This window comes from Pan troglodytes, chromosome 10 (assembly GCF_028858775.2).
Source record: "Pan troglodytes isolate AG18354 chromosome 10, NHGRI_mPanTro3-v2.0_pri, whole genome shotgun sequence".
NCBI classification, from domain to species: Eukaryota; Metazoa; Chordata; class Mammalia; order Primates; family Hominidae; genus Pan; species Pan troglodytes.
In genome coordinates, this window is record NC_072408.2 from 7,528,447 (window position 1) to 7,556,200 (window position 27,754).

At 44.6% G+C, this 27,754-nt stretch overlaps 1 protein-coding gene across 28 annotated transcripts in view; it reads left to right on the forward strand.

Annotated features, from left to right (window-relative positions):
* CCDC77 (coiled-coil domain containing 77) overlaps positions 1 to 27,300 on the forward strand; it is a 78,591-nt gene extending 51,291 nt beyond the window's left edge. For 13 of the 28 annotated variants that reach the window (XM_063785388.1, XM_054663935.2, XM_054663925.2 and 10 more), the window contains 8 exons: positions 13,310 to 13,406; positions 15,191 to 15,278; positions 16,403 to 16,491; positions 17,711 to 17,859; positions 23,031 to 23,250; positions 25,314 to 25,439; positions 25,541 to 25,693; positions 26,432 to 27,300. In XM_063785388.1, the coding sequence (XP_063641458.1) occupies positions 13,310 to 13,406; positions 15,191 to 15,278; positions 16,403 to 16,491; positions 17,711 to 17,859; positions 23,031 to 23,250; positions 25,314 to 25,439; positions 25,541 to 25,693; positions 26,432 to 26,578 (1,069 nt within the window). In that variant the 3' untranslated portion in view covers positions 26,579 to 27,300. Of the gene's footprint in view, positions 1 to 13,309; positions 13,407 to 15,190; positions 15,279 to 16,402; positions 16,492 to 17,710; positions 17,860 to 23,030; positions 23,251 to 25,313; positions 25,440 to 25,540; positions 25,990 to 26,431 lie in introns of all 28 variants that reach the window. The other 15 variants (XM_063785390.1, XM_054663929.2, XM_054663936.2 and 12 more) reach the window with 3 other exon arrangements.
* The last annotated feature ends 454 nt before the right edge of the window (positions 27,301 to 27,754 follow it).

Genomic DNA, 27,754 nt, shown 5'->3' on the forward strand with positions numbered 1-27,754 from the left:
GAGAGGGTAAATACACATCGCAGCACCCTACATGCTCCATTACAGTGCGCTTCTGTGTGTGTGTGCTGGGAGTGAGAGGGTAAAACACACATAGCAGCACACTACATGCTCCATTACAGTGCGCTTCTGTGTGTGTGTGCTGGCAGTGAAAGGGTAAAATACACATAGCAGCACACTACATGCTCCATTACAGTGCGCTTGTGTGTGTGTGTGCTGGGAGTGAGAGGGTAAAATACACATAGCAGCACACTCCATGCTCCATTACAGTCCGCTTCTGTGTGTGTGCTGGGAGTGAAAGGGTAAAATACACATAGCAGCACACTCCATGCTCCATTACAGTCTGCTTCTGTGTGTGTGCTGGGAGTGAAAGGGTAAATACACATAGCAGTACACTCCATGTTCCATTACAGTGCGCTTCTGTGTGTGTGTGCTGGGAGTGAAAGGGTAAATACACATAGCAGCACACTATATGCTCCATTACAGTGCGCTTCTGTGTGTGTGTGCTGGGAGTGAGAGGGTAGAACACACATAGCAGTACACTCCATGCTCCATTACAGTGCACTTCTGTGTGTGTGTGCTGCGAGTGAGAGGGTAAAACACACATAGCAGCACACTCCATGCTCCATTACAGTGCGCTTCTGTGTGTGTGTGCTGGGAGTGAGAGGGTAAAATACACATAGCAGCACACTCCATGCTCCATTACAGTGCGCTTCTGTGTGTGTGTGCTGGGAGTGAGAGGGTAAAATACACATAGCAGCACACTACATGCTCCATTACAGTGCGCTTCTGTGTGTGTGTGCTGGGAGTGAGAGGGTAAAACACACATAGCAGCACACTCCATGTTCCATTACAGTGCGCTTCTGTGTGTGTGTGCTGGGAGTGAGAGGGTAAATACACATAGCAGCACACTACATGCTCCATTACACTGCACTTCTGTGTGTGTGTGCTGGGAGTGAGAGTGTAAATACACATAGCAGTACACTCCATGCTCCATTACAGTGTGCTTCTGTGTGTGTGCGGGGAGTGAGAGGGTAAATACACATAGCAGTACACTCCATGCTCCATTACAGTGCGCTTCTGTGTGTGTGCTGGGAGTGAGAGGGTAAATACACATAGCAGCACACTACATGCTCCATTACAGTGCGCTTCTGTGTGTGTGCTGGGAGTGAGAGGGTAAATACACATAGCAGCACACTACATGCTCCATTACAGTGCGCTTCTGTGTGTGTGCTGGGAGTGAGAGGGTAAATACACATAGCAGCACACTACATGCTCCGTTACAGTGCACTTCTGTGTGTGTGTGATGGGAGTGAAAGGGTAAAATACACGTAGCAGCACACTACATGTTCCATTACAGTGCGCTTCTGTGTGTGTGTGCTGGGAGTGAGAGGGTAAAACACACATAGCAGTACACTCCATGCTCCATTACAGTGCGCTTCTGTGTGTGTGCTGGGAGTGAGAGGGTAAATACACATAGCAGCACACTACATGCTCCATTACAGTGCGCTTCTGTGTGTGTGTTCTGGGAGTGAGAGGGTAAAACACACATAGCAGCACACTACATGCTCCATTACAGTGTGCTTCTGTGTGTGTGTGCTGGGATTGAGAGGGTAAAACACACATAGCAGCACACTACATGCTCCATTACAGTGCGCTTCTGTGTGTGTGTGCTGGTAGTGAGAGGGTAAATACACATAGCAGCACACTACATGCTCCATTACAGTGCACTTCTGTGTGTGTGTGCTGGGAGTGAGAGGGTAAAATACACATAGCAGTACACTACATGCTCCATTACAGTGCACTTCTTTGTGTGTGGTGGGAGTGAGAGGGTAAAATACACATAGCAGCACACTACATGCTCCATTACAGTGCGCTTCTGTGTGTGTGCTGGGAGTGAGAGGGTAAAACACACATAGCAGCACACTACATGCTCCATTACAGTGCGCTTCTGTGTGTGTGCTGGGAGTGACAGGGTAAATACACGTAGCAGTACACTACATGCTCCATTACGGTGCACTTCTGTGTGTGTGTGCTGGGAGTGAGAGGGTAAATACACATAGCAGCACACTACATGCTCCATTACAGTGCGCTTCTGTGTGTGTGTGCTGGGAGTGAGAGGGTAAATACACATAGCAGTATACTCCATGTTCCATTACAGTGCGCTTCTGTGTGTGTGTGCTGGGAGTGAGAGGGTAAATACACATAGCAGTATACTCCATGTTCCATTACAGTGCGCTTCTGTGTGTGTGTGCTGGGAGTGAGAGGGTAAATACACATAGCAGTACACTCCATGTTCCATTACAGTGCGCTTCTGTGTGTGTGCTGGGAGTGAGAGGGTAAAATACACATAGCAGCACACTACATGCTCCATTACAGTGCGCTTCTGTGTGTGTGTGCTGGGAGTGAGAGGGCAAATACACATAGCAGTATACTCCATGTTCCATTACAGTGCGCTTCTGTGTGTGTGTGCTGGGAGTGAGAGGGTAAATACACATAGCAGTACACTCCATGTTCCATTACAGTGCGCTTCTGTGTGTGTGTGCTGGGAGTGAGAGGGTAAATACACATAGCAGCACACTACGTGCTCCATTACAGTGCGCTTTTGTGGGTGTGTGCTGGGAGTGAGAGGGTAAAACACACATAGCAGCACACTACATGCTCCATTACAGTGCGCTTCTGTGTGTGTGCTGGGAGTGAGAGGGTAAAACACACATAGCAGCACACTCCATGCTCCATTACAGTGCACTTCTGTGTGTGTGTGCTGGGAGTGAGAGGGTAAAATACACATAGCAGCACACTCAATGCTCCATTACAGTGCGCTTCTGTGTGTGTTTGCTGGGAGTGAGAGGGTAAATACACATAGCAGCACACTACGTGCTCCATTACAGTGCGCTTTTGTGGGTGTGTGCTGGGAGTGAGAGGGTAAAACACACATAGCAGCACACTACATGCTCCATTACAGTGCGCTTCTGTGTGTGTGCTGGGAGTGAGAGGGTAAAACACACATAGCAGCACACTCCATGCTCCATTACAGTGCACTTCTGTGTGTGTGTGCTGGGATTGAGAGGGTAAAATACACATAACAGCACACTCAATGCTCCATTACAGTGCGCTTCTGTGTGTGTGTGCTGGGAGTGAGAGGGTAAATACACATAGCAGTATACTCCTTGTTCCATTACAGTGCGCTTCTGTGTGTGTGTGCTGGGAGTGAGAGGGTAAATACACATAGCAGTACACTCCATGCTCCATTACAGTGCGCTTCTGTGTGTGTGCTTGGAGTGAGAGGGTAAAATACACATAGCAGCACACTACATGCTCCATTACAGTGCGCTTCTGTGTGTGTGTGCTGGGAGTGAGAGGGTAAATACACATAGCAGTATACTCCATGTTCCATTACAGTGCGCTTCTGTGTGTGTGTGCTGGGAGTGAGAGGGTAAATACACATAGCAGTACACTCCATGTTCCATTACAGTGCGCTTCTGTGTGTGTGTGCTGGGAGTGAGAGGGTAAATACACATAGCAGCACACTACGTGCTCCATTACAGTGCGCTTTTGTGGGTGTGTGCTGGGAGTGAGAGGGTAAAACACACATAGCAGCACACTACATGCTCCATTACAGTGCGCTTCTGTGTGTGTGCTGGGAGTGAGAGGGTAAAACACACATAGCAGCACACTCCATGCTCCATTACAGTGCACTTCTGTGTGTGTGTGCTGGGATTGAGAGGGTAAAATACACATAGCAGCACACTCAATGCTCCATTACAGTGCGCTTCTGTGTGTGTTTGCTGGGAGTGAGAGGGTAAATACACATAGCAGTACACTCCATGTTCCATTACAGTGCACTTCTGTGTGTGTGCTGGGAGTGAGAGGGTAAAATACACATAGCAGCACACTCCATGTTCCATTACAGTGCACTTCTGTGTGTGTGTGCTGGGTGTGAGAGGGTAAATACACATAGCAGCACACTACATGCTCCATTACAGTGCACTTCTGTGTGTGTGCTTGGAGTGAGAGGGTAAAACACACATAGCAGCACACTACATGCTCCATTACAGTGCGCTTCTGTGTGTGTGTGCTGGGAGTGAAAGGGTAAATACACATAGCAGCACACTATATGCTCCATTACAGTGCGCTTCTGTGTGTGTGTGCTGGGAGTGAGAGGGTAAAACACACATAGCAGTACACTCCATGCTCCATTACAGTGCACTTCTGTGTGTGTGTGCTGGGAGTGAGAGGGTAAAACACACATAGCAGCACACTACATGCTCCATTACAGTGCGCTTCTGTGTGTGTGCTGGGAGTGAGAGGGTAAATACACATAGCAGTACACTCCATGTTCCATTACAGTGCGCTTCTGTGTGTGTGCTGGGAGTCAGAGGGTAAAACACACATAGCAGTACACTCCATGTTCCATTACAGTGCGCTTCTGTGTGTGTGTGCTGGGAGTGAGAGGGTAAAATACACATAGCCGGACACTACATGCTCCATTACAGTGCGCTTCTGTGTGTGTGTGCTGGGAGTGAAAGGGTAAATACACATAGCAGCACACTATATGCTCCATTACAGTGCGCTTCTGTGTGTGTGTGCTGGGAGTGAGAGGGTAAAATACACATAGCAGCACACTACATGCTCCATTACAGTCCGCTTCTGTGTGTGTGCTGGGAGTGAGAGGGTAAATACACATAGCAGTACACTCCATGTTCCATTACAGTGCGCTTCTGTGTGTGTGCTGGGAGTGAGAGGGTAAAACACACATAGCAGTACACTCCATGTTCCATTACAGTGCAATTCTGTGTGTGTGCTGGGAGTGAGAGGGTAAATACACATAGCAGTACACTCCATGTTCCCTTACAGTGCACTTCTGTGTGTGTGTGCTGGGAGTGAGAGGGTAAAATACACATAGCAGCACACTCCATGCTCCATTACAGTGCGCTTCTGTGTGTGTGCTGGGAGTGAGAGGGTAAAATACACATAGCAGCACACTACATGCTCCATTACAGTGCACTTCTGTGTGTGTGTGCTGGGAGTGAGAGCGTAAATACACATAGCAGCACACTACATGCTCCATTACAGTGCGCTTCTGTGTGTGTGTGCTGGGAGTGAAAGGGTAAATACACATAGCAGCACACTATATGCTCCATTACAGTGCGCTTCTGTGTGTGTGTGCTGGGAGTGAGAGGGTAAAATACACATAGCAGCACACTACATGCTCCATTACAGTGCACTTCTGTGTGTGTGCTTGGAGTGAGAGGGTAAAACACACATAGCAGCACACTACATGCTCCATTACAGTGCGCTTCTGTGTGTGTGTGCTGGGCGTGAGAGGGTAAAACACACATAGCAGCACACTACATGCTCCATTACAGTGCGCTTCTGTGTGTGTGTGCTGGGAGTGAGAGGGTAAATACACATAGCAGTACACTACATGCTCCACTACAGTGCACTTCTGTGTGTGTGTGCTGGGAGTGAGAGGGTAAATACACATAGCAGCACACTATATGCTCCATTACAGTGCGCTTCTGTGTGTGTGTGCTGGGAGTGAGAGGGTAGAACACACATAGCAGTACACTCCATGCTCCATTACAGTGCACTTCTGTGTGTGTGTGCTGGGAGTGAGAGGGTAAAACACACATAGCAGCACACTCCATGCTCCACTACAGTGCGGTTCTGTGTGTTTGCTGGGAGTGAGAGGGTAAATACACATAGCAGCACACTACATGCTCCATTACAGTGCGCTTCTGTGTGTTTGCTGGGAGTGAGAGGGTAAATACACATAGCAGCACACTACATGCTCCACTACAGTGCGCTTCTGTGTGTTTGCTGGGAGTGAGAGGGTAAATACACATAGCAGCACACTCCATGTTCCATTACAGTGCACTTCTGTGTGTGTGTGCTGGGAGTGAGAGGGTAAAATACACATAGCAGCACACTACATGCTCCACTACAGTGCGCTTCTGTGTGTGTGTGCTGGGAGTGAGAGGGTAAATACACATAGCAGCACACTACATGCTCCACTACAGTGCGCTTCTGTGTGTGTGTGCTGGGAGTGAGAGGGTAAAACACACATAGCAGCACACTACATGCTCCACTACAGTGCGCTTCTGTGTGTGTGTGCTGGGAGTGAGAGGGTAAAACACACATAGCAGCACACTCCATGTTCCATTACAGTGCACTTCTGTGTGTGTGTGCTGGGAGTGAGCGGGTAAAATACACATAGCAGCACACTACATGCTCCACTACAGTGCGCTTCTGTGTGTGTGTGCTGGGAGTGAGAGGGTAAAACACACATAGCAGCACACTACATGCTCCACTACAGTGCGGTTCTGTGTGTTTGCTGGGAGTGAGAGGGTAAATACACATAGCAGCACACTCCATGTTCCATTACAGTGCACTTCTGTGTGTGTGTGCTGGGAGTGAGATGGTAAAACACACATAGCAGCACACTACATGCTCCACTACAGTACGCTTCTGTGTGTTTGCTGGGAGTGAGAGGGTAAATACACATAGCAGCACACTCCATGTTCCATTACAGTGCACTTCTGTGTGTGTGTGCTGGGAGTGAGAGGGTAAAACACACATAGCAGCACACTACATGCTCCACTACAGTGCGCTTCTGTGTGTTTGCTGGGAGTGAGAGGGTAAATACACATAGCAGCACACTACATGCTCCACTACAGTGCGCTTCTGTGTGTTTGCTGGGAGTGAGAGGGTAAATACACATAGCAGCACACTCCATGTTCCATTACAGTGCACTTCTGTGTGTGTGTGCTGGGAGTGAGCGGGTAAAATACACATAGCAGCACACTACATGCTCCACTACAGTGCGCTTCTGTGTGTGTGTGCTGGGAGTGACAGGGTAAATACACATAGCAAAAAGTTCACCTTTTTAGCCATCTGAAGTGTCCCGTTCAGTGGCATTAAGTATATTCCCGTTGTTGCACAACTGTCAACATCATTGAACTCTAGAACATTTTCATATTCCTAAAGTGAAATTGTATACTCATTCAGCAGTAACTCCCACATCCCCGTTACCCCAGTTCCTGGAACACACTATTCTACTTTGCATCTCCATGAATTTGACGATTTTAGGTGCCTCACGTAAGTGGAATCATACAATATTTGTTATGGTTATTTCACTCAGCGTAATGTCTTCAAGATTCATCCATGTTGTAGCATGTGTCAGAATTTTCTTCCTTTTTAAGACTGAACAATATTCCATTATATGTGTGTACCACATTGTGTTTATCCATTCATCCACCAGTGGAGCTCAGCTCACTGTAACCTCTGCCTTCCAGACTGAAGCTGTCCACCCACCTCAGCCTCTTGAGTAACTGGGACTACAGGTGTGTGCCAACATGTCTGGCTAATTTTTTTTGTAATTTTTGTAGAGACAGGGTTTTGCCATGTGGCCCAGGCTGGTCTCCAACTTCCAAGCTCAAGTGATCTGTCTGCCTCAGCCTCCCAGAGTGCTGGGATTACAGGTGTGTGCTACTGTGCCCGGCCGAGACCTTATTTTAATTCTTTTGTGTATATACCCAGCAGTAGATCACATTGTAATTCTGTTTTTATTTTTTTGAGTAACTGCCATACTATTTTCCATAGTGTTTATACCGTTTTATATTCCCACCAGCAGTGCACAAGGGTTTCAGTTTCTCCACATCCTTGACAATACCTGTTGTTTTCTTTTTTTTTTTCTTTTAAGCTTTTTTTTTTTTTTTTTTTTTTTGAGACAGGGTCTCACTCTGTCACCCAGGCTGGAGTGCAGTGGCATGATCTTGCCTCACTGCAGCCTTTACCTACCTCCTAGGCTCAGGTGATCCTTGCACTTCAGCCTCCAAGTAGCTGTGACTACATGCATGTGCTGCCATGCCCAGCTAATTTTTTATATATATATATTTTTTGTGGAGACAAGGTTTCACCATGTTTCCCAGGCTGGTCTCAAACTCCTGAGCTCAAGCAGTCCTCCTGCCTCAGCCTCCCAAAGTGCTGGGATTACAGGCATGAGCCACCATGCCTGGCCAACACTTGTTATTTTCTGGGTGTTTTTTGTTTTGTTTTGTTTTGTTGAGACAGGGTCTTGCTCAGTCACCCAGGCTGGAGTGCAGCGGCATGATCACAGCTCACTGCAGCCTCAACCTCCCAGGCTCAGATGATCCCCCCAACCTCAGCCTCCCAGTTAGTTGGGACCATGGGTGCCCACCACTGTGCTTGGCTAATTTTTGTATCTTTTGAAGAGATGGGGTTTCCCCGTTTTGCGCAGGCTGGTCTCACACTCCTGGGCTCAAGCGATTTGCCCACCTTGGCTTCCCGAAGTGTTAGGATTACAGGCGTGAGCCACTGTGCCCAGCCTTATTTTCTGTTTATTTGATAGTAACCGTCTTAATGGGTGTGAGGGAGTCTCATTGTGGTTTTGATTTGCATTTTTAAATGTTGAGCATCTTTCTTGTGCCATTTATATATCTTCTTTGGAGAAATGTCTATTCAAATATTTTGCCCATTTTAATCATTGGGTTGTTTTTGTTGTTGAGTTGAAGTTCTTTTTTGTTGTTGAGACAGGGTCTTGCTCTGTCGCCCAGGCAGTGGCGTGATCACGGCTCACTGCAACCTTTGTCTGCTGGGCTCAAGCTGTCCTCCCATGTCGCCTCCTGAGTAGCTGGGACTACAGGCATGTGCCACTACACCTAGCTAATTTTTGTATTTTTGGTAGAGTCAGAGTTTTGCAATGTTGCCCAGGCTGGTCTCAAACTCCTGAGCTCAAGTGATCCTCACCTCACCCTCCCAAAGTGCTGGGATTATAGATGTGAGCCACCGTGCCTGGCTATAGAAGTTCCTTATATATTCTGGATATTAAACCTTTATTAGATATACAGATACATGCAAATATTTTCTCCTGTTCCATAGATTGCCTTTTTATTTTCTCCTCTTTTTTTTTTTTTTTTTTTTTTAGGGGCAGGGTATCACTCTGTCGGCCAGGGTGATCCTCCTGCCTTAGCCTCTGGAGTAGCTGGGATTATAGGCATGCACCACTGTGCCTGGCTAATTTATTTTCTTTTTTTCATTTTTTTGTAGAAACAGGGCAGATCTCACTATATTCCTTAGGCTGGTCTTGAACTTCTGACCTCAAGTGATCCCCCTGCTTCAGCCTCCCAAAGTGCTAGGATTACAGGAATGAACCACTATGCCGAGCCAGGAGTTTTTAATTTTTATGAAGTTCAATTTATGTATTTTTTTATTTTGTTGCTTCTGCTTTTGGTATCACATTCAAGAAATCATTGCCAGATTCATTGTCAGGAAACTTTTCTCCTATGTTTTCTTCTGAAAGTTTTATTATTTTAGCTCTTACGTCTAGGTCTTTGATCCATTTTTAGTTAATTTTTGTATACAGCATTAGGTAAGGTTCCAACTTCATTATTTTGCATGTGGATGTCCAGTTTTCTCAACATCATTTGTTGAGAAGACTTAGCCACATGGTTTCTTTTTTTTTTTTTTTTTTTAATTTTTATTTTGAGACAGGGTCTCCCTCTGTCACCCAGGCTGGAATGTAGTGGCACGATCTCGGCTCACTGCAACCTCCACCTTCCAGGCTCAGGTGATCCTCCTGCCTCATCCTTCCAAGTAGCTGGGACTACAGGCACGAGCCAACACACCTGACTAATTTTTGTATTTTTTGTAGAGACAGGGTTTTTCCATATTGCCCAGGCTGATCTCGAAGTCCTGAGCTCAAGCAATCTGCCCTCCTCAGCCTCCCAAAGTGCTGGGATGTCAAGCGTGAGCCACCGCGCCCAGCCTCACCACGTGGGTTTTTGGTGTCCCACGGTCAAGTGCTCCGTTTTTAGCAGGATCTACTAGCATGGCAGAAGCTGGTTTTCAAATGTTGTCATTCTCAGCTGTAGACAGCATGGTCTCGCTCCAGATTCTCAGAGGGTCTGTTAGGATTCTTGTCGTGGTGCTTGCCATAAACTCCACCTGGTACCTTGTGCCACCACAGACACCATAGGATCCGCCAAATGATGTCCCAAGCAGCAGAGCATCCTTTCAACTCTGGGCCACACTGAAAGCTCGCCTTCCATGTCAGTTGATACATAGGTCAGAGCAGTATTCCAAAATGCGGAGTATGTTGTCTCCAGAACCTGAAGTCTCCTTTCGGGCATTGTGCTTCCTTCTTGGTGGTAGCATGTACCAGGTGAAATAATTTGATCTTTACGTCGGAGGGAATATCCTGGGATACCTGGATCACAGCCTTAAAAACTTCACTCATGTGCTTCGTAAGGTTCATCTGCAACCCTCCCGAGCACGCGTATCTTACCACGTGCACTTACTGTTTCTTGTTCGTGCCGTCTGATTTAATGCGATATCATCAGTAGTGAGCTACTGGCCATCTGTGGAGTAGCCAGATCCAGATTCTTTTTTTTGTTTTTGTTTGTTTGTTTGTTTTTGAGATGGCGTCTCAGTCTGTCACCCAGGCTGGAGTGCAGTGGCGTGATCGCAGCTCACTGCAACTCCTCCTCCCAGATTGAAGTGATTCTCCTGCCTCAGCCTCCCGAGTAGCTGGGACTACAGCGCACACTATCACGCCCAGCTAATTTTTGTACTTTTTAGTAGAGATGGGGTTTCCCCATGTTGGTCAGGCTGGTCTCGAACTCCTAACCTCGTGATCCACCCGCCTTGGCCTCCCAAAGTGCTGGGATTACAGGTGTGAGCTACCGTGCCCAGCCCAGATTCTTTTATACTGTATTGACAGAAAGTAAAAGCGTTAACATGGCCCTGGGAAAGACTATAAAAGCACACTGCTGTCCATGTCACATGATGTGAACTGCCTCTGGTCTTTTGAGGGATAGGAAAGAATCCATTTGCCTAATTAGTGGCCACTTACCATGTGCCTGAGACTAAGTAATTCTGTTCTAGCAAAGGTGCTACATCTGGCACAATGACTGAAATTGGGACCTACTGGGTAGTAGTCTACTCTTATCCTCCAGAATCCATCTGGTTTTGTATAGGTCATACTGAGGAATGAAATGAGGCTTTCATAAGGACCTCCACCTCTGCATTCTTTAGGTCTTTATTGATCGTCTTGACTGGGTAGGGAGGGGCAGTTTCTGAGGCTTTCACTTAGCTTGCCCCAGAAGCCAAGAAGCTAATTTGGAGGTACTGTCCCCCACCTAGTATGTCCATTTTAAGCATTTGGGAACTGAAGAAATGCCCATTGATTTGGTGGATCCAGTAGACCTGCTGTGAGGTGGACGTGGGCCACAATTCCATTTATTCCATGGTCCCCACGTGCCCCAGTGCCATGATGATGCTTCACGTTATCTGGTGTCAGTGTCAGCTTAGACCCTGTATCCAGCAGTCCTTAAAATGCCCAGGTCTTTCCTCTTCCCCAGTATACAGTTACTTGAATAAATGGCTATAGACCCTTTGGAGGATGTGGGGAATCATTACCATGAATATCTACTCTGTGGTGTCGCAGGGTCTTACCTTCTAGGAGTTCCAGCCTCTTCTTTAGGTAATTGTCTCTAGGACTTAAAACTGACTTGGGGCTGGTAATCCGAGCACTTTGGGGTGGCCGAGGCGGGCAGATCACGAGGTCAGGAGTTCAAGACCAGCCTGGCCAACATGGTGAAACCCCATCTCTACTAAAAATACAAAAATTAGCTGGGCATTGTGGCATGCGCCTGTAGTCCCAGCTACTCGGGAGGCTGAAGCAGGAGAATTGCTTGAACCCAGGAGGCGGAGGTTGCGGTGAGCTAAGATCATGCCATTGCACTCCAGCCTGGGTGACAAAGCGAGACTCTGCCTCGGAAAGAAAAAAAAAAACGGACTCGGGCCTGAAAAATGAGTCAGAGATTGTGATTTTGTTTGGGGTGCAGCCCTCAGCCTCTTTTCCATCTTTGACTTATCTTTTATTGTTTAAGCTATACTCTGTTGACTACCCATCTACCTTGCTGCTAGAAACGCCACGTTCTATAAACCATCTCCATATCAAGTCGCTCTGAAATCCCTTTTTATGTTGTTTTTTTTAATTAATTAATTTTTTTTTTTTTTTTTTGAGACAGAGTCTTGCTCTGTCGCCCAGGCCAGAGTGCAGTGGTGCAATCTTGGCTCACTGCAAACTCCACCTCCCGGGTTCAAGTGATTCTTGTGCTTCAGCCTCCTGAGTAGCTGGGATTACAGGTGCACGCCACCACGCCGAGCTAAATTTTGCATTTTTAGTAGAGACCAGGGTTTCACCATGTTGGCCAGGCTGGTCTCGAACTCCTGACCTCAGGTGATCCGCCTGCCTCAGCCCAAAGTGCTGGGATTACAGGCATGAGCCACCACACCCGGCCCGAAATCCCTTTTTAGCGTTTGCTTCCTTGGCCCAGTCCAGACCTAAGCTATCTTAGGTTGAGTTCTCTGGGAAACAGACTGTACAGTGGAGATTTGCTTGCAGGAATTTTATTGGGAAGTGAGGGAACTTAAACTGGGATTCAGTTGCAGCAGGCCTCGTCCAACACGACAGGGGTCTCTGAAGCTGGGATGGCTCTTCAGAGATATCCTGAACTGAGCAAGGGGATTGGATTTGTGTGTTTCCTCATTGACCAGGCACTGGATATGGGCTGTCCCTGAGGAATGAGAGGCAGAAACTTGGGTGAGGCAGTTCCCTTGTCTGGGGATTCAACTACAAGCTATCAGCAGGCAGCATTCCTGGCAGTTGGCAGAATGAGCCCATCAGCCCCGAAGAGCAAGATCTGAGCAGTAACCGTCAGCAGCCACTACCATTCCCTTTTAGAATTAGCTAAGAAGTGGCCGGGCGCAGTGGCTCACGCCTGTAATCCCAGCACTTTGGGAGGCCGAGGCAGGCGGATCACGAGGTCAGGAGATCAGGACCTTCCTGGCTAACACAGTGAAACCCTGTCTCTACTAAAAATACAAAAATTAGCCGGGCATAGTGGCGGGCGCCTGTAGTCCCAGGTGCTCGGGAGGCTGAGGCAGGAGAATGGCGTGAACCCGGCAGGCGGAGGTTGCAGTGAGCCAAGACCGCGCCATTGCACTCCAGCCTGGGCAACAGAGCGAGACTCTGTCTCAAAAAAAAAAAAAAAGAATTAGCTAAGAAGTGCCCTGGCCCCTTTTCTCTGAATGGAAATACCTGATGTTTTACGAAGTAGAGCTGAAGTCTAGATACAAACTATTCAATTTTAATTTGAGGTTACTGTTTTAATTTGGGGTTACTATTGTTTTAAAAAAAATAGAAGGGAGATCCTTTAAACAGAAAAAGGTTACTTACTTGGGACATTTAATAATATGTGCTTGCTTTCCATGAGAATTGCAGGGAGCTAGAAGACAAGAAAAAGATTCAGAATCTCTTGGCTCTTGTGGGAACAGATGCTGGAGAAGTGACCTATTTTTGTAAGGAGCCTCCTCACAAAGTAAGTAATCTTTGGTGTAGCATGGTGAGTGTGGCTTTACAAGTCACAGGCTAAGGCCCATCATCAGAAGAACTTTAGTATCCGCTGGAGAAGGCAGATGGAGAATTAGCCATCACAGTGCCTTGTTTGCCTGAGTTTTTAAAGCATTTTTCTTCAAAAACCTTGGGAAGTAGCATTATTTACCCCATTTCAATGTTTAGAAACCTGAAGCACAGAGGGGTGGCTGTTTTAGCTGAGACAGAGAGGAAAGCAGGAGCAGACTGTGTGTGGGAGAAAGTTTTGATGCTTAAGTTTCTTTTTAAATCTTTGTTTATACTGATTACAAATGTAATCCATGGTCTTTATTAAAAACAAACACAGAGTATAGTAATCCATCATATAAAAGTGGCAGGTTCTCACAATCCTATACCCCAGAGATAATCCATTAGTAATAGTTTGGTGTATATACTTCCATCTCTTTTTTCATTCCTATAGAAATAGTTATGTGTCTGTGTATACTATTTCTATTTTTTCACTTCTATAAACAGTTCCTGAGCATTTTTATACATATCTGTATATGTATACTTCTGTTTTCTAAAGGTCCTTGGCCAAGAGCTACTTTTTTTTTTTTTTTTTGAGACAAAGTCTCATTCTGTTACATAGGTTGGAGTGCAATGTGCAATCTCGGCTCACTGCAACCTCCGCTCTGGGGCTCAAGCACTCCTCCCACCTCAGCCTCCCAAGCAGCTGGGACTACAGGTGTACACCACCACGCCCAGCTAATTTTTGTATTTTTTGCAGAGATGGGGTTTCACCATGTTGCCTAGGCTGGTCTCAAACTCCTGAGCTCAAGCAGTCTGCCCACCTTGGCCTGTCAAAGTGCTGGGATTACAGGCATGAGCCACCACACCCACCAAAGAGCTGCTTTTAAAAAAATAATAAAAATTAAAAAAAAATTTTAGAGCTGAGGTGTTGGTATGTTGCCTAGGCTGGACTCACACTTCTGGGCTTAAGCACCATCCTTCCACTCTAGCCAGCCTTCCAAGTAGCTGGAACTACAGGGGTACACCACTGTGCCCCAGGCTGTTTTTGTTTTTGTTCTTAATCATATATTACTAAATAGCCCTGCAATTTTGTTTATTTATTTTTATTTATTTATTTATTTTTCAAGATGGAGTTTCACTCTTGTCCCCCAGGCTGGAGTGCAATGGCATGATCTCGGCTCACCACAACCTCCGCCTCCCAGGTTCAAGTGATTCTCCTGCCTCAGCCTCCTGAGTAGCTGGGATTACAGGCATATGCCACCACGCCTGGCTAATTTTTGTATTTTTTATAGAGATGGGGTTTCTCCATGTTGGTCAGGCTGGTCTCAAACTCCCGACCTCAGGTGATCCGCCCACCTTGGCCTCCCAAAGTGCTGAGATTACAGGCATGAGCCACCGCACCTGGCCTTATTTTTATTTTTTTAGAAACGAAGTCTCATTTTGTCGCCCAGGTTGGAGTGCAGTGGAGTGATCATAGCTCACTGCAGCCTTAAGCTCCTAAGCTCAAGCAATCCTCCCACCTTAGCCTCCTGAGTAGCGGGGACCACAGGCACATGCCACCACACCCGGCCTACTTTTTTAAGTTTATATTGTCAACACAGGGTTTTATCTTTGCTACTTTGCCTGTGTGGTCTGTCATGTGCATGACATCCTTAGATAATCATATCAGTTTTGACTAATTTAACTTCTAGTGTTCAATCTGCAGAACTAAGGCTGAAAAGTAAAATACTACGTTTATAGGAAGGCTAACTTCAATACCAGTTTTTGCCTCTTCAGGTCACCATTCTCCAAAAGACTATCCAGGCTGTAGGTGAATGTGAGCAGAGTGAATCTTCAGCTTTCAAAGCAGGTAACAACCATATAACCTATTAGAAATTCTCATCAATGCAGAATTGAAAATCACAGTGCAGGCCGGGCGCGGTGACTCACGCCTGTCATCCCAGCACTTTGGGAGGCTGAGGTGGGTGGATCACCTGAGGTAACGAGTTCGAGACCAGCCTGGCCAACATGGCAAAACCCCATCTCTACATAAAATACAAAAAACTAGCCGGGTGTAGTGGCAGGCGCCTGTAATCCCAGCTATTTGGGAGGCTGAGGCAGGAGGATTTCTTGAACCTGGGAGGCGGAGGTTGCAGTGAGCTGAGATCGTGCCATTGCGTGACAGAGCAAGACTGTCTCCAAAAAAAAAAAAAACAGCGCACACAATTGGAAATGTTTTCCTACTGTACAGTGATAATTGATGTTCATAATGATGCCTTTAGTGGTTTAATGTCTTAATGAGCTTCTTGAATCATCCAAGGAATTAAATTTTGCTCAGTTCTTTTTTTTTTTTTTTTTTCTTTTGAGATAGAGTTTTGCTCCTGTTGCCCAGGCTGGAGTGCAATGGCGCGATCTTGGCTCATTGCTGCCTCTGCCTCCCAGATTCAAGCGATTCTCCTACCTCAACCTCCTGAGTAGCTAGGACGACAGGCATATGCCACCACACCTGGCTAATTTATTGTATTGTATTTTACTTTGTGTAGGAAGGGGTTCTCACTATGTCACTCAGGCTGGTTTTGAACTCCTGGCTTCAAGTGATTGTCCTGCTTTGGCCTCCCAAAGCACTGAGATTACAGGCATGAGCCACAACACCTGGCCTTATTCTGATCAAATAGGATTTACTAAGAAAATAGACACAACTATTTTAGTGGTTGATTCTAAGGAAAATTTAGTGGTTGATTCTGCCAGAAGATGAATATGATTATTTAGGTGACATCCTGCAGAGTTCCCTTATAGAGATTCCTATTTGAAAAGTTAAGCACTATGATTATGATGTTTCCCTTTGTCTTCCGAATCCCTTCATTAGTGAGAACCCCTTCATTACCCTTACGGGTAAATGAATCTGAACTCCTCTGCGCGGGAAATGCTGATATTTCAAAAGCACACAGAAAAGCTGGGTAAAATCTTCTTGATGGATTTTGTTTTCTATTTTAGATCCTAAAATAAGCAAAAGAAGACCATCGAGAGAGAGAAAAGAAAGTTCTGAGCATTACCAAAGAGACATACAGACACTCATCCTACAGGTAAAGAATGTATTTTGGCAGACCAAGATGGCTTTTATCCACAGGTGCAGCTCTACGTAACATACCCTCAGTGTCATGTGATAAGTATCTCCTTGCACACAGGTTACATCTAAGCATCACGTGGTTAAGAAAATTGAGATTGTTCCTAATTTCTAAGAGCTTATATTTTGAAACCATCCTTTTCTATTTGAACATTCTTAAAGTGCTACTCTGAACCTTCAGTTCAATATACTAAGCCCCATCCACCAAAACCATTACAAGGTAAGAATTCACTGGCCTAGGGATATGCAGAGATTGCAGAGGGAAGCTTGTCTATGCTGACAGATCAACATTTGATGGTATATTCATTTATTTAGTGCTTAGGTTCCAAAGTCTAGGAAAGTAATGAACTGTTCTCTTACCTCCTGGTTATGTGTCATTTGGAACCATGATTTCTCATCTAGTTGCACTAAAGTTTCTGTCCTTACTGTGTTAAATCTCTGTTGATTTAAATGACAGTTTCTGCCTTTGGCCAGTATCTCCATGTGGAGTCATGACAACCAGACACAGAGAAGGAAATTACATTATATTCATTTTGCTCTGCTTTTTGAAACCAAAAACTAAGAAAAGAGTCATTTTGCTTCTGTGCAGGAAGGGTGTCTTAAAGGGAGACAGTCAAGGGAGATAGTGAAAAGGCAAAAATCACAGGGTAAGAAAACTGGATTTTGTAGCTTTGTTTGTGTGATGTAGATGCTGGGTTTCGTTTGGACAAAGAATCTACTCTTGTATAGCCTAACCCCATTTATAAGACATTAAGAGGAACTGGGCTGGGCATAGTAATGCCTGTAATCCCAGCACTTTGGGAGGCCAAGGCGAGTTGATTGCTGGAGCCCAAAAGTTCGAGAGCAGCCTGGACAACATAGTGAGACCCCATCTCTACAAAAAATAAAAATGAAATTAGCTGGTTGTGGTGGTACACACCTGTAGTCCTGGAGGCTGAGGCAGGGAGGACTGCTTGAGCCCAGGGGTTTGAGGCTGCAGTGAGCTATGATCACGCCCACTGCACTCCAGCCTGGGGGACAGAGCAAGACCTTGTCTTGAAATGAACAAGAGGATTAGGATTGAGATGTTTTTGTTTGTGTTTGTTTTTTAATTTTTCTGGAGAAAGACTCACTTTTCCTAGAGGTATGAAGTAAGTGGAAGTAGGGCTGGATTCCTCACCCCTTTTTGGCCTGTCTAGGTGGAAGCACTGCAGGCTCAGCTGGGAGAGCAGACCAAACTTTCTCGAGAACAAATTGAAGGGCTCGTCGAGGACAGACGGATTCACCTTGAGGAAATACAAGTTCAGCACCAGAGAAATCAGAACAAAATCAAAGAGCTAACCAAAAAGTGAGTTTCTGAGAAAGCTGTACCTAACGGGTATTTTATTTTTCTGAGTGACTTAAAAGTTAACATTTTGTACTTGAACAACAGCGGGTCATAGAACTAAAGGGAGCCTTGAAAAGACTGTCTTCCTCAGAAACCCCCGCCTCTATGTAGGTGAGTACCTCGCTTTTCCAGGCGTGCTGTTGAAGAGCTGATGAGTATTTCACGTGCTCCTTTTAATCCATTTTGGTGTTTTAGCTTGCTTCTGGTGGCTAAGAAGTGTTCTTAGGCCGGGTGCAGTGGCTCACGCCTGTAATCGCTCCTGCCTGGGCAACAGAGTGAGACCCTGTCACAAAAAAAAAAAAAAAAAAAAAAGTGTTCTTTTATCCACTGATATACTATCTGACTCAATGTAGTAAGACCCTTTTCTTTTGTTTGCCCCTTCATGAATATGGAAAACATGAGTTTACATATCTAAAAAAAACTGCACACTCAGTATTTTAATCGGAACTCTGCCGGTGCTTTTATCTAGAGACGTGTTGTCATTTTTGGCTTCTATGAAATTTTTGTCCCAAGAAAGGCAGGATTATATTTTTTTCTAACAGATTGAGTTGGTGTAGTGTATTCTTGGTTATCAAAATACTCATATAGCTTTGGGATTTTGAATTGGTAAATATCTATGATGTGTGAAACAGCATGATACATACTGTACGATCTCAAGCCCATAAAATGGGATGTTGTGTCTACACACACGCAGGACCTAGAACGTCCTGTAAACTTTACAGTTTACAAACTGTAAAGTGCTTCTGATTGTGGATGACTTTGTTCTTTGCTTCTTGTGTGTTTTAGTTTCCTATAATGCACATACTTTTTTTAAAAAAAAGGTTATTTTTAAAATCTGAAAAAATAAAAACAAAAAATGGCAAACTCTGTCCTCATTGTTTTTGTTCCTAACCTGCTTACCTTTCTTTACCTGTCTGCAGTCTGACTTCATCCCCACCATTTTACTAAACATGCCCTTTCTGGGGTTCTGGGGTCACCATTGACCTCTTAACTTTTCTTTCTTTTTTTTTTTTTTTTTTTGGAGACTAAGTCTCACTCTGTCGCCCAGGCTGGAGTGCAGTGGCGTGATCCCGGCTCCCTGCAACCGCTGCCTCCCAGGTTCAAGCGATTCTCCTGCCTCAGCCTTCCAAGTAGCTGTGATTACAGGCGTGTGCCACCACGCCCAGCTAATTTTGTATATTTAGTAGAGACGGGGTTTCACCGTGTTAGCCAGGCTGATCTCGAACTCCCAATCTCTGGTGATCCACCCGCCTCAGCCTCCCAAAGTGCTGGGATTGCAGGCATGAGCCACCGCGCCTGGCCTACCTCTTAACTTCTAAGACCAGTTACATCTCTTCAGTTCAGTCCTTATTATACTTAGTATCTTCCTGCATGTTTGGCGTCACTGATCAGCCCCTCCTTGTAATTCATTTCCCTTGATTTCTGCAGCACCTGTCTTTCTTGGTTCTTCTACCTGTCTAACCCCTTCACCCTTTTGCCTGGTTCCAGTGGCCAGACCTATGCCATAAGGACATCCTCAGTTGAATGTGTTTGAGCATGTCAGATTTACCATTACTGAAACCACGCTGTTGTTTCTCCCAACAAATGCTCCCATCCCCGTCTCAAACCTACTTTTCTGTTTTTCATCTAGTTTCATGGTATCACATGTATTCCGTTTCCAAATGCTCCCATCCCCGTCTCAAGCCTACTTCTTTCTGTGTTTCATCTAGTTTCATGGTATCACATGTATTCCGTTTCCAAATGCTCCCATCCCCGTCTCAAACCTACTTTTCTGTGTTTCATCTAGTTTCATGGTATCACATGTATTCCGTTTCCAAATGCTCCCATCCCCGTCTCAAACCTACTTTTCTGTTTTTCATCTAGTTTCATGGTATCACATGTATTCCGTTTCCAAATGCTCCCATCCCCGTCTCAAACCTACTTTTCTGTTTTTCATCTAGTTTCATGGTATCACATGTATTCTGTTTCCAAATGCTCCCATCCCCGTCTCAAGCCTACTTCTTTCTGTGTTTCATCTAGTTTCATGGTATCACATATATTCCGTTTCCAAATGCTCCCATCCCTGTCTCAAGCCTACTTCTTTCTGTGTTTCATCTAGTTTCATGGTATCACATGTATTCCGTTTCCAAATGCTCCCATCCCCGTCTCAAGCCTACTTCTTTCTGTGTTTCATCTAGTTTCATGGTATCACATGTATTCCGTTTCCCAAGCTTGAAACCACAGGATCATCTTCAACTCTTAACTTTCTTATTCCTTAATTCCAAACCCTATGAATTATAAGCCTAAAAACCCCCTCAAGTCCATTCTCTGCTCTCTGATATAGGCAGTTCTACATGGAGCACAACATACACAAAAGCAAAGCTGTTTTTGATACTACAGAACTTGTGTTAACTTGTCAGAACTCCACGACTTAGTACTTCCTTGTCTTATTCCTAGGAATGGTCCATACTTATGCAGGCTATGTGTAAATATCCCTGTAGTCCTAATCATATAACCTGAAGTTAGCACTCAGGAAAATATCTCCTGTCTGATTGTTTTGTTTCATTTTTTCCAGTAAAGACAGAGTCTTACTCTGTTGCCCAGGCTGGAGTGCAGTGGTGTGATCATAGCTTACTGCAGCCTTGAACTCCTGGGCGCAAGCAATCCTCCTGCCTCAGCCTTCCAAGTCGCTAGGATTACAGGTGCATACCACCAAACCTGGTTTATTTTTATTATTTTTTGTAGAGATGGGGTCTTGCTATATTGCCCAGGCTAGTCTCAAACTCCTGGTTTCAAGCAATCCTCTCACCTCAGCCTCCTGAAGCACTGAGATTACAGACATGAGCCACTGCCCAGCCTTGCACTCTCATTCTTAGTACATTAATTCAAACTCTATTCCTTTGTTTAAATTGTTCCTATTGCTGATCCTTTGTCTTTTTTTTTTTTTTTTTTTTTTTTGAGACAGAGTCTCGCTGTGTCGTCCAGGCTGGAGTGCAGTGGCACAATCTCGGCTCACTGCAAGCTCCGCCTCCCGGGTTCATGCCATTCTCCTGCCTCAGCCTCCTGAGTAGCTGGGACTACAGGCGCCCACCACCACACCCGGCTAATTTTTTTTTTTTAATTGTATTTTTAGTAGAGACAAGGTTTCACTGTGTTAGCCAGGATGGTCTCGATCTGACCTCGTGATCTGCCCGCCTCGGCCTCCCAAAGTGCTGGGATTTCCTTCTTAGTAGAGACAGGGTTTCACCATGTTGGCCAAGCTGGTCTCGATCCTGACCTCAGGTAACCTGCCCACCTCAGCCTCCCAAAGTGTTGGGATTACAGGCGTGAGCCATCGCGCCCGGTCTGCTGTGTTTCTCTTAACATAGTATAATGTGTTTGCATTTGGCCAGTATTTCTCCACCTTCATTTTTATTTTTAGTATTTTTGCACTTAAGTATAGCATCTTGACATTTCAATGGGTTTTGTTTTTAAGGGACAGATATTTTAATATTGTCATAGTAATTTGTAATTTTATATCTGTTTTCCAGAATACCAGTAACCTTCCTTGTTTAGCATTATCCGCATATCTGAGCACGTGATCGGTTCCTTCCATTAGATGGATCTTCCTAAGAAGGGCATGAACTCCAGGGCCATTAGTGACTGCCCTTTGGGTATCACTTTCAAGCTACTTGTATTTTAACAAGCCCATACTTTCCCAGTTTGAGATTGAGAAGATAATGTAAGACAGAATAAAATAACTCATTGAAAGTGAGAGAGATCCTTGTGGTAATTGAATCAATCTCTCTCTATATACACATGCACACATACCTGACTGTATATATTCACCTTGTGACATTTACTCTACTGTGTGCTTGGCACTCTGCTGTCATTTCCTCTTATCTGTGTACTCTGTTACTCATGAAAATAAGTGGATCTCACATTATTTGTTTGGTAGAAAAATACAGTGATTGCTTCATGGTATTTAATACTCTTGCAAGCAGCCAGATCATTCAGTATAGCATTTTTCTAGGTGGTAATGTTAAACCGATGAGTTGCTAACTTCCAGGGATATTGTTTTTTAAAGATAGAGACGTTGTCTATTCCTAAATTTCAGGAAATAGTCACCATGAATCTGTTAACTGCCTGTGTATGTCCAGTAGTTAGTATTATCCTTGACAATCTCATGGCATTGGGGCAAAAATAATAAATAAGGTATATGCTTTCACTCAGGCTGGGAAAAAGTGCATGTTGACAGTTAAAATATGACAGATGAGCAAGTGTTGAATTATAAGACAAGGGAACATTAACCTGGGATGGAGTTTCAGAGAATGGAGGAATTAAAATAGGCTAAAGTTGCTGGAAATGACTTCATACGGGAAGTTGATTTTTTAAAAAGTAGGCCAGGTGCAGTGGTTCACACTTGTAATCCCAGTATTTTGGGAGGCTGGGGCAAGAGGAGTGTATGAGCCCAGGAGTTCCAGACCAGACGAGCCTAAGGAACATAGCAAGACCCCGTCTCCACACACACACAAATTTTTAATGAGCTGGCAAACGCCCTGGGAGGTGGTCCCAGCTGCTTAGGAGGCTGAGACAGAAGGATTGCTTGAGCCCAGAAGGTCAGGGCTGCTGTGAGCTGTGATCGTGCCTCTGCACTCCAACCTACGTGACAGAGCAAGACCCTGTCTTAAAAAAAAAAAAAAAAAGTTCTTTTTAAAATAAACAAAGGATAAGATTTTGATATAGGCAGTTCTACATGGAGCACAGCATACACAAAAGCAAAGCTGTTTTTGATACTATAGAATTTGTATTAACTTGTCAGAACACCGTGATTTAGTTCTGCCTTGTCTTATTCCTAGGAATGGTCCATAGTTACGCAGGCTATGTGTAAATATCCCTGTAGTCCTTCTAATCATATAATCTGAAGTTAGCACTCAGGAAAGTACCTGTAAAGACCAGTCTATGAACCAGTGAGCATGGGTAGATACATTATACTTTGCCCAGTAAAACATGTAAGATTGCCAGTGATCAGATTTTTAAACCTGCTAATATTTTACAAAATTTATATATCACACCATTTTAAAAGAACCACTCTCTTCCATTTTGGAATAATCCTTGCTTTCAGGTGTGCTGTGTGCACATCCTCATGTCTGCATTTATACTTTCTTTCCTAGTCTTCACCACACCCAAGAACTGCTCTATGAGAGCACCAAAGATTTTCTGCAACTCAGATCTGAAAACCAAAATAAAGAGAAGTCATGGATGCTTGAAAAAGATAATTTGATGTCAAAGATTAAGCAATATAGGGTGCAGTGTAAGAAGAAAGAAGATAAAATTGGAAAAGTGTTGCCCGTTATGCATGAGAGTCACCATGCTCAAAGTGAATATATTAAGGTAATGTCCTTATGTCTTAACAAAGTTGTTTATTTTTCTGGGAGAGTTGAAGGAATTCCAAAGAACCTACAATTTGTAATGTAAGATCCATTCAGTCCAGGAAGCTCTGGTGGCAGCTGCCTCAAGAACTAGGTTTCAAAGAGCAGCTGATCGTTGTAGTATTTGGGGATTCAAAATATTAGACTTGTTGATTCATTCATTCATTCATTCATTCAACAAATATTTATTGTACTCCTGGCCGGGCACGGTGGTTCATGCCTGTAATCCCAGCACTTTGGGAGGCCTAGGTGGGCAAATCGTGAGGTCAGGAGTTCAAGACCAGCCTGGCCAACATGGTGAAACCCCGTCTCTACTAAAAATAAAAATAAAAAAAAAATTAGCTGAGCATAATGGTGGGTGCCTGTAATCCCAGCTACTTGGGAGGCTGAGGCAGGAGAATTGCTTGAACCCGGGAGGCAGAAGTTGCAGTTAGCTGAGACCGTGCCACTGCACTCCAGCCCCGATGACAGTGCGAGACTGTGTCTCAAAACAAACAAAAAAACCCAAAAAAACACAAATATTTATTGCACTCGTACTATGGGTTAGGCCCTAGAGTTACAGTAATCTAAACAAGGTCTTCCCTCATGGTGTTTACATTTTAATGGGTGAGAAAAAACAGAAACATTAGCAAATAACTAAGAAAATTATAGATTAGGCCAGACGCGATGGCTCACACCTGTAATCCCAGCACTTTGGGAGGCCAAGGCGGGTGGATCACCTGAGGTCAGGAGTTCGAGACCAGCCTGACCAACATGGTGAAACCCCGTCTCTACAAAAAATACAAAAATTGGTGGGGTGTGGTGGTGGGCACCTGTAATCCCAGTTACTCGGGAGGCTGAGGCAGGAGAATCACCTGGACCCGGGAGGCAGAGGTTGCAGTGAGCTGAGATCATGCGATTGTACTCCAGCCTGGGCGACAGAGTGGGACTCCATCTCAAAAAAAAAAAAGGACTTTGGGAGGCAGAGGTGGGTGGATCACGAGGTCAGGAGTTCGAGAGCAACCTTGCCAGCACAGTGGAACCCTGTCTCTACCAAAAATATAAAAAAATAGCCAGGCGTGGTGGCGGACACCTGTAATCCCAGCTACTTGAGAGGCTGAGGCAGGAGAATTGCTTGAACCTGGGAGGCAGAGGTTGCAGTGAGCCGAGATTGCGCCACTGCACTCCAGCCCAGTGACAGAGCAAGGACTCCGTCTCAGAAAAAAAAAAAAAAGAAAAAATTATAGATTATAAAATGCGGTATTAAGGGAATAAAAGAATTACATGAAAATTATATGTAGTTGCTGGAAGTCCATTGTATTAATAGAAGGAATGCACAGGGACACTCTCTTATATCTAGTGTTTTTGCTGAGACCTGAAAAATGGGACTAAGCTTGCCATACAGACCTTGAGGGAGAACATTCCTGGCAGAGGGAAGAGCAAGTTTATAGGCCCTGGAGTATGTTCAAGGAAATGGAAGGCTGTCATCATGGTTGTAGAGGAATAGATAAGGAGGAAGTGGTACGCTCTTTAAGAAGCCAGCATTGGCAGCAGCCAGTTGTGGAGGGCCTTGTGCATCATGGTACAGAGTGTGAACTTAGCTCTCAATAGTGTTATGTATTTGAAATAAGTAACATGATCTGATTTGGGTTTTTAAAAGATCATTTTAACTGCTCAATAGGGCATGTATAATAAGCGTTGTTGTTAATATTTCTTCCTTTTTAAAGAAGAACTTTAGAAATGTAGCCCAAAACATATATTGTAATGTCTTCCTTGGGACAGCTTCTGAGCTCCGTTATCTGACTCTTCCCAGAGCCAAAAATATTTGTTTTAATTTTTACTGTGTACACTTTAGAAAAAGGGCTTAAGAGACTGGTCTAGAAGTAGATTTTCAGATGTTCCTCAAATTTCCTTGTCATGTGGTTCCTTAACTCATTTTGTACCTCTGGAAATCCCTTCTTTTCTTTCTTTCTTTGCCTAAAAGCTACTTGAATTACCTGAATTGTAGAACTGAGTGTTAATGTTTTTTGTCCCTTTGACTTGTAGTCCCTAAAAGATAAGTTAGTACAAGAGAAAAAGCTGTCCAATATGTACCAAGAGCAGTGCATTTCCTTAGAAGAAGAACTTGCCCGAATTCGTGAGGAAGAGGGAATGAGGAGAGAGATCTTCAAGGTACGAAATTATCTGCCACTTGTAATGGAGTAGGAAGTGCAGATGGCTGGGGAAGATGCTTCCGTCACCTTCGTAAATGCCTTCCCATTCCCCATATTTAGGATCGCACTAACAAGATGGGGAAGCGTTTACAGATAATGACAAAACGCTATGAGACATTGGAGCGTCGACGTATCCTGGAAGTAGAAGGCTTTAAGACAGATATTAAAGTTCTCCGACAGAAACTGAAAGACTTGGAGCAAATGTTGTATAAGGTAATTGCTGGTCCTGAATTGCCACGAGGGAGAGAAGAGGTGTAAGTGAGGGAACATGGTCACGAGGGCCCCTGAAAAGAAGGATGTGCTGTTTCCCTGCTGGTAAACACTAACAGATCACCATCTTCAAGCCTCCCTGAAAATTAGTTCAAGAACATGCTAGAGGGAAAATAAAAAGACCCTGAAATCATTGAACGACTGCATCATTCATACTTCGATGTAAGCTAAACAGATTGTCATCCCTCCTAATTCAAGAAGTAGATTAAAGAATCGTGTCTGTCTTACAGTTGGGGAAGGTGAGTAATTGAGTGATAGAGTACTTTTTTCCAGCAGACACAGTTCTTTAGAATACAAGTCGCCTCAAGAGTCTTCTTAATGAGATTTAGCCAGTTAGCCTGTGTTCCAGACAAGGTTAGTTGCAGAAAAGAGGAGATGCCTGCTTTCATTCTGTGACAAACTTACCAGTAGTGTCGCTTATCCTGGCCTCTCTTACTCCTCTTTCATGGTTCATTGATCTCTACCTCAAGCCTCCTTTATTGCATGGGAAGGATTTTCATGAGATTTCTGCCTTAATTCTACATTTTCCTTCTTTAGTTAGCCACTGAACAAAGGATGGAATTTATCCTATGTACTCAAAATCTCACAAAAAGGAGCTAGCATAGCTGTGTCTTTTTGACTGATATCGCTCCCCTGGCATATGCCATCATCATTTCTTTTTTTTTTTTTTCAAACCCCTAGGCAACAGTTAATGCCCGGGCAAACCAGGATCTTGCCCTTCTGTGTGAGGTCCGTGACAGCAATAGACGGGCACATAAGATACAAGGAGAACTGAAGAATCTTAAGTCGAAAGTGTTTGGTCTGGAGAATGAACTTAGACTCTGTTGATGTCTACTTTTGGAAATGGCCCCCATTTAGAAGAGATGTGCTTCTTGAAACCTGAGGACAAGGTCATCTGCTGCCAGAAAATGTAAACCTGAGTTGACTAGAGTGGTGGTATTCATTATTGTAAAGACAGCTTGAAGAATCGGGGACCACTAGGAAAGCTTTTCTTGCATACTCAGCTTACTTTATCATTTTTGCTGTCCTTTTAACATTTGCGAGGAGTAGGGGCCTGGTCCTGAGTGACTTGGAGGCTTTCATTATTTATCCTGTCTGTATTGACCGGTTTTTGTTTTTTCAGAAGGCAGTGATGATGAAAACTTAGGAAGAAGGTATTTTGCATTAAGCTTGGCTGAGTGTCCATGGGAAGAATACTTTCCCTAAAGAGAGAGAAGCACTCACAGAGGCTGCCTTTCTCCTGAGCTCGGGGAGAAGGCAGCACATCACAACCTGTCACATTGAAATAGGCGCTCATTCTGCTGTTTCACCTTCCGTCATGAGCAGAGCCTGAATTACGTTTTTGGGCAATTTCATGGTGTTTCACCAGAGGGCGCTAGAGACTCAAACGAAATGTCCATCTGGAAAGATTAAGGAGACACTTTGCCAAGGGGATGAAACTGAGATGATGCTTGTATGGAAAGTTTGATATTTTTATCAGTAACATGGCTTCTGAAAAATGATGTATATATTTTAAATTAACTATTTTCAATAAAATATTTCATTCAAAAGATTTTCTTTGAGTTTTCTGTAACTTCTTCTCAATACTATATTTATGCTTCGTTAATGACTCACGCAGCTCAGTTTACGTTCTTGTTCCATGGCCTCTGCAGTTTTGTGCAAGTGTACAAGGTTTTTTGGGGGGTTTTTGAGACAGTTTCACTCTCGTCACCCAGGCTGGAGTGCAGTGGCGTGATCTCGGTCCACTGCAGCCTCCGCCTCCCGGGTTGAAGTGATTCTCCTGCCTCAGCCTCCCAAGTAGCTGGAATTACAGGCGCTCACCACCATGCTCGGCTAATTTTTGTATTTATTTTATTTTATTTTATTTTAGTAGAGTCAGGGTTTCACCATGTTGGCCAGGCTGGTCTTGAACTCCTGACCTCAGGTGATCCACCCGCCTCGGCCTCCCAGAGTGCTGGGATAACAGGTGTGAGCCACCACACCCAGCCCACAAGTTTTTTTAAA